The 13,844-nt window shown below is 36.3% G+C and overlaps 1 protein-coding gene across 10 annotated transcripts in view; it reads left to right on the forward strand.

Annotated features, from left to right (window-relative positions):
- LOC110656064 (E3 ubiquitin-protein ligase At4g11680) overlaps positions 1 to 13,525 on the forward strand; it is a 60,955-nt gene extending 47,430 nt beyond the window's left edge. Inside the window, exons 4-6 of one of the 10 annotated variants that reach the window (XR_009148912.1) lie at positions 2,708 to 2,827; positions 11,460 to 11,628; positions 13,112 to 13,251. Coding sequence is in view for 9 of the 10 variants with exons in the window: in XM_021812607.2 (XP_021668299.2) it covers positions 2,690 to 2,827; positions 11,331 to 11,628; positions 13,112 to 13,285 (610 nt within the window). In the remaining variant the exon portion in view is untranslated. Of the gene's footprint in view, positions 1 to 2,689; positions 2,828 to 11,330; positions 11,629 to 12,968 lie in introns of those variants that run through there. The other 9 variants (XM_021812637.2, XM_021812632.2, XM_021812646.2 and 6 more) reach the window with 9 other exon arrangements.
- The last annotated feature ends 319 nt before the right edge of the window (positions 13,526 to 13,844 follow it).

Here is a 13,844-nt window from a genome sequence, read left to right on the forward strand (position 1 = left end):
CAATGTCTAGTCCTCTCTCACAGCCTATTTCTTCCGTCTCTAGACCTACTCGGCCTCCCGTTGTTCATGTTTATTCCAGGAGATTGGAGATTCCTGACTCAGATCCTCCACCAGCTACTTCGTTGGGAGATCCTGTACCTCATACTGATCATGATTCTGATCTAGACTTACCCATTGCTCTTCGTAAAGGTAAACGTTCATGTACTTACCCTATCTCTTCTTTTGTTTCTTATAATCAATTGTCTTCTTGTTCTCGGTGTTTTGTTACTTCTTTAGACTCTATTCCCATCCCTAATACTGTTGGTGAGGCACTGTCTCATCCTGGCTGGTGTGCTGCTATGAAAGAGGAAATGGAGGCTTTAGATGCTAATGGTACATGGGAACTGTTGCCTTTGCCCACTGGTAAGAAAGCTATTGGTTGCAAATGGGTATTTACAGTAAAGGTAAATCCTGATGGTTCTGTGGCTAGATTAAAAGCACGCCTTGTAGCAAAAGGATATGCTCAGACATATGGGGTTGATTACTCTGACACTTTTTCTCCTGTAGCTAAACTTACTTCTGTTCGCTTGTTTATCTCTTTAGCAACTACATATGATTGGCCCCTGCACCAATTGGATATCAAGAATGCCTTCCTTCATGGTGATCTTCAGGAGGAGGTGTATATGGAGCAACCACCTGGGTTTGTTGCTCAGGGGGAGTTGGGTAAAGTTTGTAGGCTTCGGAAGTCTCTTTATGGCTTGAAACAAAGTCCTAGGGCCTGGTTTGGGAGATTCAATGAAGCAGTACAGGAATTTGGTATGCAAAAGAGTAAGTGTGATCACTCGAGATTTTATAAGCAACTGAGGTGGTCTAATTCTCCGGTAGTCTATGTGGATGACATTATCATCACCGGGAGTGACTCTGCAGTATTTCATCTCTTAAAATCTTCCTCCAAACCCGTTTGGACCAAAGACTTGGGATTATTAAAGTATTTTTGGGTATTGAAGTTATGAGAAGTAAGAAGGGTATTTTCTTGTCTCAAAGAAAATATGTCCTTGATCTATTGACAGACAGAAAATTAGGTGCTAAGCCTTGTAGTGCACCAATGACTCCAAATTTACAAATCATAGCGGGGATAGTGAGTTATTTGAAGATCCAGAGATACAGGAGATTGGTAGGAAAATTGAACTACCTTATCACACTGCCCCGACATTGCTTATGCCGTTAGTGTGGTAAGTCGGTTTATGTCTTCCCCAACCGTTGCTCATTGGGAAGCCTTGGGACAAATCTTGTGCTATCTCAAGGGAGCTCGGGAAGAGGTTTGTTATATGGTAATCATGGGCATTTAAATGTTGAATGTTTTTCGATGCCGATCGTTGGATCTAAGGTTGATAGGAGGTCAACTCTTTGGATATTGCGTTTTTGTTGGAGGAAATTTGGTGTCTTGGAAAAGCAAGAAGCGAGTGTAGTTTCTCGATCTAGTGCTGAATCAATACAGAGCCATGGCACAATCGATGTGAGGTAATGTGGATATTTCAATTACTAGATGAGACAGTTTTAAGACCCCCGCTGCGAAATTGTGGTGTGATAATCAAGTCGCTCTCCATATTGCTTCTAATCCGGTATTTCATGAGCGGACCAAACATATTGAGATTGATTGTCACTTTGTTCGTGAAAAGATTCAACAATGTATCATCTCAACAGACATATCAAACCGAGAGCAGTTAGGAGATATTTTCACAAAAGCTCTGAATGGAGCTAGGATTGACTACATTTGTAACAAGTTGGGCATGATTAACATCTATGCTCCAACTTGAGGGGGAGTGTTATGGAAAGTCAATCATTATATTATTTCTGTGTATATTCTGTATTCTGTATTCCTATTTAGGATTTCTTATTTAGGATTTCTTCCTAATTAGTATAACACAATTATAGGAATCAATTGTATATAAATACCCATGTACAGATTAATTGAAATATATGAGAATCATCTCTTTCTACAAAATGTTTAAACAAGGCATGTTTAATCTTCCCACATTATTAATTGATGTTGCTACTTTTCAAGATAGTATTGTTTGAATTTTATTACAATAATATCTTTGCCATATAATTATTATTGTATCTTGTGATTTTAGAATACAATTTTATAATCTTATTTTAGGTACTTTATGCTAGTTGTGACAAAAAAAGAAGCAAATTGGTCATCCTTGGGTCTTCCATGGTGGAAAAGAAATTTAAGAGCTTTTGTATTCTGTAATTGTTTTTTTTTTTGTGAAAGTGGACGCCTGCAAATTTTTAGCGATGGCGTTATCATTATTATTAAACTGAAGAGAGAAATTTATGTTAATATAAGAAACTAGGGATGAAGAAATTTTCATTATACAACAAAAGGGATCTGAAGAAATTTTTGTTGTACAACAGAGGGGATCTTTGTTTCCCAAGTACATGTTTTTGCAAATTAACAAATTCACTGTGTGCAAGAATTGACTGAAATGTGGTTCAAGGTGACCTATCCTTCTTAGATTTCCTCTTGGTGTGGAGATTTCATGATTATTCATTTTCTTTTGTTGTCTTACAATGAAATTTGTTGTTGTATGTTAGTTTTCTTCTGAATTGTTCATAGTGTTTTTAGCCTTGGAGTTTTGCCAAGACCAAAAATCTTACTTGTAATGGATTATGGTGCTAGAAGCTGTGTGAAAATGTTTAATAGCTTTGTGTTTTGTTTCAGCATTATGAAAAGGTTGGAGTCTATCAGTACACTGATATCTTCTATCTGGTGGGTGACTGGATTCTATTGGATTGTTGTAGGTGGCCAAACACTTTTACAAGATTCGCCTCGTCTATATTGGTAAGAGCAAACATCTAAAATCTTTATTTTACTTTTAATTCTAGGCATCTGCCCTCATACTTCTTTTTGCTGTGGTTGAATTTTTTAATTTTAAATTGCCAAAAGTGTGTTTAATAATTTGTAGAGCATAATTTACACAGCATGCAAATAAAATGCACATTTCAAAAAGAAAAAAAAATGTTTGCTCTTTTATTTGATTGATGGGTACTAGGATATTTCGAGTTCTTGTTTCCGAGGGAGGGTTGCCATCAACGTCCTAAATGTGCATGTAGAGATCTAAGCAGTTTCTTCTATAAATTTACGCTTCTATAAATTTAGGCTTCATTCAGGATCCTTGCTGTTTCCTTTTTATTCTTTTTTAATTTGCTAAAGAAAATGCCTAATGCAATTCGTTTAATGTGCTTGTAGAGATCTAAACTGTTTCTTCTATAGATTTAGGTATGCTTTTTATGCTAAAGAAATCGCCCTACGCCTTCATTTAGTGTGTTGTGTTGTTTTTTTTACCATTTTCACTGAACGCTTTTAAAATGCTTAGTGAAATAATGAAACCACAAATCTTGGTTTCATTTCAATGTTTCTATTTTCTTCTGACGCACCTTCTCTCACTCTTTTCTCACTTGACCAATTATCTGCCAATTTTAAGAGCACTTTAAAGCTTTCTATCTGGCTCTCTTCCCTTCCCCTTACCCATTCCCTTTGATTTTCTCTGCATAGTTTTTCCTTTAATGAAGAATGAAGCCTAATCAATGTGCTGTAGAAGATAAAAGTCCTTCCACATGTTTGCAGATGTTGTGTTTTGTTATGGAAAGTCAATCACTATATTATTTCTCTGTATATTCTGTATTCTGTATTCCTATTTAGGATTTATTCCTAATTAGTAGAACACAATTATAGGAATCAATTGTATATATATACCCATGTACAGATTAATTGATATTAAGGAGAATCATCTCTTTCATGGTATCAGAGCAGGTCATCTATCTAGGGTGACTATTTGTTCTCACCACCCAGCTCAGGAGAGACCTTACCCGTCGACCGGCCGTTTTGACTTCGATCAACATCGCCAGCATCGCCTCAACCCTCCTGAGGTTTGGCTCTCAGATCCTATTTCGGTATTTGCTTGATTTGTGATGTTGGGTTATTTTGCTGCTGTAAGCACTTTGGATTAGCGTTTCGGTTATTTTTCTGTCTCAACAAATGACAGACAATAAGAATGTTATTTCTGATGTGATTCCGGTGATGACTAAGATCACGGAACACAAACTTAATGGTTTGAATTACCTGGAGTGGAGTAAGACTGTTAGGGTCTATTTGCGTAGCATTGATAAGGATGATCACCTTACTAAAGATCCACCTACGGATGATACACGACAAACTTGGCTAAGGGAGGATGCTCGGTTGTTTTTGCAGCTTCGGAACTCGATTCACAGTGAGGTAATTAGTTTAATTAATCACTGTGAATTTGTTAAGGAATTGATGGATTACTTAGATTTTTTGTATTCTGGTAAAGAGAATATCTCTCGTATTTATGATGTTTGTAAGGCATTCTACCGTGCTGAGAAAGAGGATAAGTCTCTCACGGCTTATTTTATGAATTTGAAACGGGTATATGAGGAACTTAATGTATTGTTGCTTTTTAATCCTGATGTGAAGGTTCAGCAGGCCCAACGGGAGCAACTGGCTGTTATGAGTTTTCTTGCAGGCCTTCCTTCAAAGTATGAGACTGCTAAATCTCAGATTCTCTCCAGTTCTGAGATTTCCTCTTTGCATCAAACGTTTACACGGGTCCTTCGTACAAAGAGTATTCAATCTTCACAGCCTGCAAGTAGTGCTCTTATTAGCCATAATCCAAATGGACAACAGGGTAATAGAAGAGGAAGTAGAGGAGGAATTACAGGCAACAGAAGTAATCAGCGTAATGGAGAGGCTAGTTCTAATCAGGACTCGAGAGGAGTCATTTGTTATTATTGCCATGAGCCTAGCCATACAAAATATAATTGTCTGCAACTTCAAAGGAAAAATTAGCGATCACAGATGGCAAATATGGCAGCAGAGGATTCTACAATATCTTCCTCTGAGAAAATTATTTTGGTATCTACAGAGGATTTTGCACAGTTTTTCCAGTATCAGGCATCTCTAAAGCCTACCAGTTCCCCTATCACTGCAATCGCTGAGTCAGGTAAATCCACTACATGTCTTGTGTCTTCCTCATCCAAATGGGTTATTGATTCTGGTGCGACAGATCACATGACAGGTAATTCTAGTCTTCTATCTGCTTTTCAGTCTAATCTCAATTCCTCTACTGTTACTTTAGCTGATGGTTCTACTTCTTGTGTCATGGGTTGTGGAACTGCGAACCCGACTTCGTCAATTTCTTTGTCATCTGTTTTGTGTCTACCAAAATTTTCTTTTAATCTACTTTCTGTTAGTAAACTTACTCGTACCTTAAATTGTTCTGTTTCCTTTTTTCCTGACCAGTGTTTGTTTCAGGATCTTACGACGAAGCAGATTATTGGTAGAGGACGTGAGTCAGGTGGTCTCTACATTCTGGAAAATCATGTACCGCGGTCGCTTGTTTGCTCCAGTACCTTAACACCTCTTGAAGCTCATTGTAGATTGGGTCATCCTTCTTTGTCTACCATGAAGAAGCTATGTCCTCAGTTTCAGTCTTTATCAGTACTAGAATGTGAGTCGTGTCAGTTTGCAAAACATCATCGTTTGCCTTCTGTGTCTAGAGTCAATAAACGGGCTTCATCCCCTTTTAAGTTAGTTCATTCTGATGTTTGGGGTCCTTATTCTGTTACTTCTAAAACTGGATTTCGTTATTTTGTTACTTTTGTTGATGATTACTCTCGTGTTACTTGGTTATATTTAATGAAGAATCGTTCTGAGTTGTTTTCTATCTTTTGTGCCTTTTGTAATGAAATCAAAACTCAATTTAATATTTAAACGCATATTAAGAAGTGACAATGCCAAAGAATACTTTTCAAAGACAATTTCGATTATATGACACAAAATGACATTCTTCATCAGTCTTCCTGTGTGGATACCCCATCCCAAAATGGCGTGGCCGAAAGAAAAAATCGGCATCTTCTTGAGGTAACTCTTGCTCTTCTTTTTCAGATGAAAGTTCCTAAACAATTTTGGGCGGATGCAGTTTCTACGGCATGTTTTTTGATCAATCGTATGCCGTCTTCTGTCCTTAATGGGGATATTCCTTATACTGTTTTGTTTCCTACAAAATCTTTGTTCCCTGTTGAACCCCGTATTTTTTGTTGTACCTGCTTTGTGCGTGATGTTCATCCACAGTTTACTAAATTGGATCCAAAGTCTCTCAAATGTGTCTTCCTTGGGTACTCTCGGCTACAAAAAGGGTGCCGTTGTTTCTCTCCTACTCTTAATCGTTATCTTGTTTCTGCAGATGTCACATTTTTTGAGTTCACTCCATTTTTTCCTCAATCATCTGTGTATGAGAGTCAGGGGGAGGAGGATGATCTCTTAATATATACTGTCCAACCAATGTCTAGTCCTCTCCCACAGCCTGTTCCTTCTATCTCTAGACCTACTAGACCTCCCGTTGTTCATGTTTATTCCAGAAGATTGAAGATTCCTGACTCAGATCCTCCACCAGCTACTTCGTTGGGAGATCCAGTACCTCATACTGATCATGATTCTGATCTAGACTTACCCATTGCTCTTCGTAAAGGTAAACGTTCATGTACTTACCCTATCTCTTCTTTTGTTTCTTATAATCAATTGTCTTCTTGTTCTCGGTGTTTTGTTACTTCTTTAGACTCTGTTCCTATCCCTAATACTGTTGGTGAGGCACTGTCTCATCTTGGCTGGTGTGATGCCATGAAAGAGGAAATGGAGGCTTTAGATGCTAATGGTACATGGGAACTGTTGCCTTTGCCCACTGGTAAGAAAGCTATTGGTTGCAAATGGGTATTTACAGTAAAGGTAAATCCTGATGGTTCTGTGGCTAGGTTAAAAGCACGCCTTGTAGCAAAAGGATATGCTCAGACATATGGGGTTGATTACTCTGACACTTTTTCTCCTGTAGCTAAACTTACTTCTATTCGCTTGTTTATCTCTTTAGCAGCTACATATAATTGACCCCTGCATCAATTGGATATCAAGAATGCTTTCCTTCATGGTGATCTTCAGGAGGAGGTGTATATGGAGCAACCACCTGGGTTTGTTGCTCAGGGGGAGTTGGGTAAAGTTTGTAGGCTTCGGAAGTCTCTTTATGGCTTGAAACAAAGTCTTAGGGCATGGTTTGGGAGATTCAGTGAAGCAGTACAGGAATTTGGTATGCAAAAGAGTAAGTGTGATCACTCAGTATTTTATAGGCAATCTGAGGCTGGTTTAATCCTCATGGCAGTCTATGTGGATGACATTGTCATCACTGGGAGTGACTCTGCAGGTATTTCATCTCTTAAAACCTTTCTCCAAACCCAGTTTTAGACCGAAGACTTGGGATTGTTAAAGTATTTCTTGGGTATCGAAGTTATGAGAAGTAAGAAGGGTATTTTCTTGTCTCAAAGAAAATATGTCCTCGATCTATTGACGGAGACAGGAAAATTAGGTGCTAAGCCTTGTAGTGCACCAATGACTCCAACTTTACAACTGTTAGCAGGGGATTGTGAGTTGTTTGAAGATCCAGAGAGATACAGGAGATTGGTAGGAAAATTGAACTACCTTACAGTCACTCGTCCTGACATTGCTTATGCCGTTAGTGTTGTAAGTCAGTTTATGTCTTCCCCAACTGTTGCTCATTGGGAAGCCTTGGAACAAATCTTGTGTTATCTGAAGGGCGCTCCAGGAAGAGGTTTGCTATATGGTAATCATGGACATTTGAATATTGAATGTTTTTCAGATGACGACTGGGCTAGATCTAAGGTTGACAGGAGGTCAACTACTGGATATTGCGTTTTTGTTGGAGGAAATTTGGTGTCTTGGAGAAGTAAGAAGCAGACTGTAGTTTCTCGATCTAGTGTTGAATCCGAATACAGAGCCATGGCACAATCAATATGTGAGGTAATGTGGATACTTCAATTACTAGATGAGACAGGTTTTAAGATCTCTCTGCCTGCGAAATTGTGGTGTGATAATCAAGCTGCTCTCCATATTGCTTCTAATCCGGTATTTCATGAGCGGACCAAACATATTGAGATTGATTGTCACTTTATTCGTGAAAAGATTCAACAACAGATCATCTCAACAGGACACATCAAAACTGGAGAGCAGTTAGGAGATATTTTCACAAAAGTTCTGAATGGAGCTAGGATTGACTACATTTGTAACAAGTTGGGCATGATTAACATCTATGCTCCAACTTGAGGGGGAGTGTTATGGAAAGTCAATCACTATATTATTTCTCTGTATATTCTGTATTCTGTATTCCTATTTAGGATTTATTATTTATGATTTCTTCCTAATTAGTAGAACACAATTATAGGAATCAATTGTATATATATACCCATGTACAGATTAATTGATATTAAGGAGAATCATCTCTTTTTACATGTTTATTTCATCTTTTTCAGCTGCCATCTTCAACATCTGGTTCCCTTTCTCGCAATTTCAATTATTTGGTTTTTCCTCTGTAATTACTGTGGCCTTCCTCCCTTCTTAAACTGCTAGCCTTTGGTGGTTTGTGGAGGGGGGTTGCATACAACGTGCTACGATGGAAGTGTAATGGAAGAAATCATGGCTGCTTATGGTGCCATGGTCGTAGGTTAGGTAAAACGACAATATTTTTTATGTGGGTGGAAATAGGTGAGGAGAGAGGAAAAAGGAAGCGACGAGGATAAGAGAAACACAAGTTTTAGAAAATGTAAAACCAGGAGCAAGTTACTATTTATTGCCCATTTCGCATTGAGGTTCAGAGTCAAAAAAACATTTTTCAGAAAAAAACATCATTTTAGATGTTATCGAAAGAAACTATTTGGAAAAAGCTATTTTGTTATTTTAACTAAAACTTGTCAAATTTAATTTTAAATCAATTCTTAATACCCTTTGACCAACATATTTAAGACGGTGCTTTTTTTAATAGTATCTCCCATAGCAATTACATGTATTACCATTATTAACATTTTTGTCTCTCTATTTTGACAAATACATTAAAACATCCCTAAGGTTTGATTTCATCTACAAAATGGTTACTCTGTCCATTTTTTTTCACATCCAGCTATTAGTCATAAATTAGAAGACAAAAATACCCTCACCTGTTTTTACCTCTCCTTGTCCCCCTCCCCTCAGAAGCTCATTGCTTCTGATCCAATAAGAAAACCATCAGTTTGCCCATTTGTATTGGACAAGAAAGGAGAAGGCTAGCATTGATCTTAAAAAACATAAAAAAACCCACTCATCTTAAAAGACCAAAGATACCCAGAATTGATCAACAAAGCAAAATGTTTTGATTGCTTTTCTCGCAAATGCTATAATCTATCGGGATAGATCTTCACATAATAGCTTCTTTTCTGACAGTTATGGATTTTTATCCAAAACCCATAAACCCAAATGCCCTTCTTCTAACATAAGTCTTACTTAACTCAACTAATCTTTTATCCCAAAAATTTGGGGTCGGCTATATGGATTCGCTTTCTCTACTCTAAACGATTTTGGGTTAAATCCTCAGAAATGTGTAATGCTTTTAGGTCATGTTGTACTACTCTCCTCCAAGTCAATTTAGGTCTATCCCTTTTTTTCTTTCTATCCTCTAATCTAACGTGCTCTACTTGTCTAACTGGAGCTTTCGTATGTCTACGCTTCACATGATCAAACCACCTCAATCTCCCTTCTCTCAATTTATCCTCATTCTAACATAAGTCTTATTTTGCAAAATACATGATCATAGCTGAATCTAAGCTGGTTATGTTCACTCAATGAATACCTAATGAAGGAACGAAGCTGTGGCATTGAAATTGGAGCTGAGTTTGCTTATTTGGTCAAAATCCATCATTATAGCTGATTTCAAGTTGAAAAACCAATGAAGAACGATGCTTCGACATTGGAATTGAAGTTTCCCATAATTGAAAAGCACATCAGTGAGAGATATTTGATTTACTTTCCTCTCTATTTTTTCTCCTCTCATCCACTGTTTTCTATTCTTAAATTCTGCAACCCGCCCTCTGTCATTTCCCAGGAGTGAGTGCCAAGGTTGCGCCATTGAGAAGGGAGTGTATGGCAAATGGCACAAAATCAGGGTGAGCCTGAGAAACTAGTGGCATGAGAGGTTTTCTCTTCTCTCCCTAGAACTGCCCCCAACCACCTTTCTCTTAGGTAATTGAACACTGAATAAACACTGAAAATACTGATTTGAACTTATTTTGAAGAAGGGTTTAAGGGAAGGTTGAAAAAAAAAATGATACTGAATACTCCGGCAAAAAAATATCACCATCAACTTGTGTAAGCTTACCCAGATGATACGCCTTTTTCATGCCTGGCTATAGCCATGAAACCCATCAATTCCCAAATCTTTTCTACCATGATAGCTTGCTGATTTTGAAGTTGAGTTTCAATAATAATTGCTACTTTTACAAAAAAAAAAGGGAGCGGGCATTTTGGAATCATGGGGAAGGGGGTGTTTTGATAATAAATGGGCTCTGGATATTATTTTTTCTGATTTAATAAGAAAATTTTGGTTTTTTGTTTAAATGTTAATGGAATTTCAGAAGGTAATTTTACTAGCACGGGTTCCACTTGTTCTTTTCTTCTCCTTTTGGTAACAGTTGTTGACTTCTTCCTGTTCATTGATGGAGGATAGAAAGAAGAAGGACGGGGGGGGGGGGGGGGGGGTGGGGGGGGCGAGGAGGAGAGGGAGAGAGGGGCAGGGGTAGTATAGGAATAAAAATTTTCATTCTCATTAGACCATCTTTTAGAGCATTTACTAACAGATAAATGGATTAAAAACGGACAGGGAGACTACTTTGTAGATGGAATCAAATCTTAGAGATGGTTAAATATATTTGTCAAAATAGAGGGATGAAATTGTTAATGGCAATTCCTAAGGACTAAATAGTGACGCACCCAAACCAAAATCTTAAAACCAGTTTTTTGTTTTAAAGAAACTGTTCCTAAATATGTCCTTGGACTATTGTTTTCTGTTCATTTCATCGAGGGATGAAGAATCTACTTTTGAAGGTGATGTGCTCATGGAATGTTAGGTTTACTTCCTACTTTATTCAACATCATCATGACTTTGTTTAAGCAAATGCATAGTATCTTTATTTCCAACTCTTGAGTTGGCATTATATATGTTCACCTAAATATGTTGATAATTATATCAACTTCCTGAAGAATGTCAATTCTGAATTCTCAACAAAGCTAGTGATGCAAAAACCAGCATAATTTGATGCTGAAATGTGGCACTTCATAATTGCATAGGTTCATCATGAAACGAGAACCGCCTAACTCCGATGCTTTTTCACTTCACTTTCTTTTTGTTTCAATTCAAACATATGGAACCATAAATGATGAAACGGTGTATGATTTGCAGGTTAACAGTGGTTTTTCTGGCCTTTGACGTGTTCTTTATAATATTTTGCATTGGAATGGCCTGCATCATTTTCTTTGCTGTTTTTTGCTGCATTCCAATTATAGCAATAGCCTATGCTGTTGCAATTAGGAGAGGGGCGTCTGAAGATGACATCAGCAGTCTTCCCAAATATAGATACTGCCGAGATAATCAATTGAGGCCATTGGACAATGATAAGAAACGAGAATTCCTTGAAGAAAGGCTAGGGTCAAGCAACACAAGTTCTGCTAATGAACTTGCTCTTCTTCCAGAGGATTCTGTGAGTATCTATGCTTCTTTTCCTCTTGTTTTGAATTTAGTCAGTCAGTAGACCTAATTACATTTGTGATTTTTTTGCATGCTTTCTTAAGCAGATGTGCATGGCATTTGTTGATGAATACTATTATTTGATTTTTGATAGAGCTGACTTCTTTGACTTTAAAATATCAATTCTATCTCCAAGAATTTGTTTCAAATTAAGTTAATGAATTAATAGCCGTTGAGAATTAAATTTTGCAAAATACATAATGGAGTGGAACTGAAGTTTCTTTGAATCTAATAGATAAATATGGGTGGAGATGGTTCTCGATAGAGTAAAATGGGACTAGTTGGTAATGGGGTCTGTCATCATGTGCATTCAGTCTAACAAACTTGAGTAGTTTGCATACATTTTTTGACCACTTTGTAGGGCATGTTTCGTGCGTGTGTGTGTGTGTGTAAATATATATATATATATATATATATATATATATATATATGCTGGACCAATGGAATTTATCGCAGATATCCATAGCCTGGTTAGTTGTGGAAAACGGTTTTTTGCTTTCCATTTTCCATTTTTCAAGAAGAATTCAGTTTACATTTTCCATGGAAAACATATTCACTTGTCAATAATAGAAAATAGTTTTCTAATTAAAAAAAATGTTCTTATTTTTCATAATTAAAATATTAAATCATTATAAAATATAGTTAAATTTTATTTTACTATTAATTTTTTTTAATGTGTTATTCGTTTATTTTATACTAATATGATTAATTTTTATCATTGTAAATGAATGTGTTCGAAAATAATTTTTCAGTTTTAGTTATGAAAAGGTTATAGTATAATTTTGATTGTAGAAAAGTCATTGTTTACCATTTGAGAGACAAAACTTATGCTATAAAGGTTCTAAATCTTAGTTAAATTTTGAAAACTTGGAAAATTAATTTCTAGTTTTCAATTTGGAAAACTAGCACATTTGAATACAAAAATCTGTTTTACAGTTCTCTTTAGAAAAAATTTCCCGAAAACTACTTCAATTTTCCACAACTGAACACCTTCCCCAGTATCTTTTGTTCCGAGGGTCTCCCTTATGAAGTTTTAAATAACTTGGCAGTGCTGCGGATTTGTGCGTAAGGTTGTCTGTATACTGTTTAATCAAGTTGGGCAAAACTCCTGTTATTAAGAACATTTAGTTTAAGTCTTTATTGTTATTAAGCTTTACCAAAAATTAAAACATTTTTTTTTTATAAATTTGTACCTAAGCAAATGAAACTTCTTCCCCGTAGGTGATTTGCATCTATTAAATGATGAATAATAGGTCCATATGAAAATATTATTTAAAATTTGTTGCTTTCCAGGAGTGTTGCATCTGCCTGTCTAGATATGTAGATGGTGTAGAGCTGTATACCCTTCCTTGTAACCACCACTTCCATTGTGGATGCATTAGCAAATGGCTCCAAATTAATGCTACCTGCCCTCTCTGCAAATTCAACATTCGCAGGGTGTGATACTTTGTTATGATAATCCGTCTCCTGAGTACATAGTTGATTTGCAGAAGCTGCTTGTGCACCAAATAACTAGTTGGTTAGCTTTGGCTGATCTGCTGAAATTGACAGAAAGGTGTAGACTGCGGCGGACCTTTTATCGTGGTTCTATACCCGCTTCCCAACTTTAGACCCTCCCCCAAAATCCAGAAAAAGGCGGTGATATCATTGTTAATAGAATCTTTTGTTTTATTTTTCAAGTTCAACTGTGATGAGTGTAAAATTTGTAAATTCAAATTTCTGGTTTAAGCAAATTGATTTGCAACACCAGAAAAATGTGCCCAGTAAAATTCCATGTGAATTTTTGTTTGAACTTTAGTTGTGGTTCATTGTATTTTCATTAAATAAAACAACAATTTATTATGTACAAATATTGCTAATAGACTAATGTTTTTATATCATTTTCATTTTTTTTACTATTAGTTATAATAAATTTGTAATTAAAGTATTTAATATTTTATATAATGAAAATAAAAATAAAAATAAAATTTGAATTAAAAATAAAGAAATTAAAGTTGATTTATTAAGAAAATAAAAGTAGATTGAATTGAATTGAATTGTAAAATGAACGTTTAATTTAAGAAATTATTCAACGCCAAACCATGAGCACGCGGTGCACTGGCATCACTTGACATCACAAATTATATTTTACCAAAAGAAGAGTAAATTTCAATCACCCTCTCAATATAG

Source organism: Hevea brasiliensis, chromosome 5 (assembly GCF_030052815.1).
Source record: "Hevea brasiliensis isolate MT/VB/25A 57/8 chromosome 5, ASM3005281v1, whole genome shotgun sequence".
Taxonomy (NCBI): Eukaryota; Viridiplantae; Streptophyta; class Magnoliopsida; order Malpighiales; family Euphorbiaceae; genus Hevea; species Hevea brasiliensis.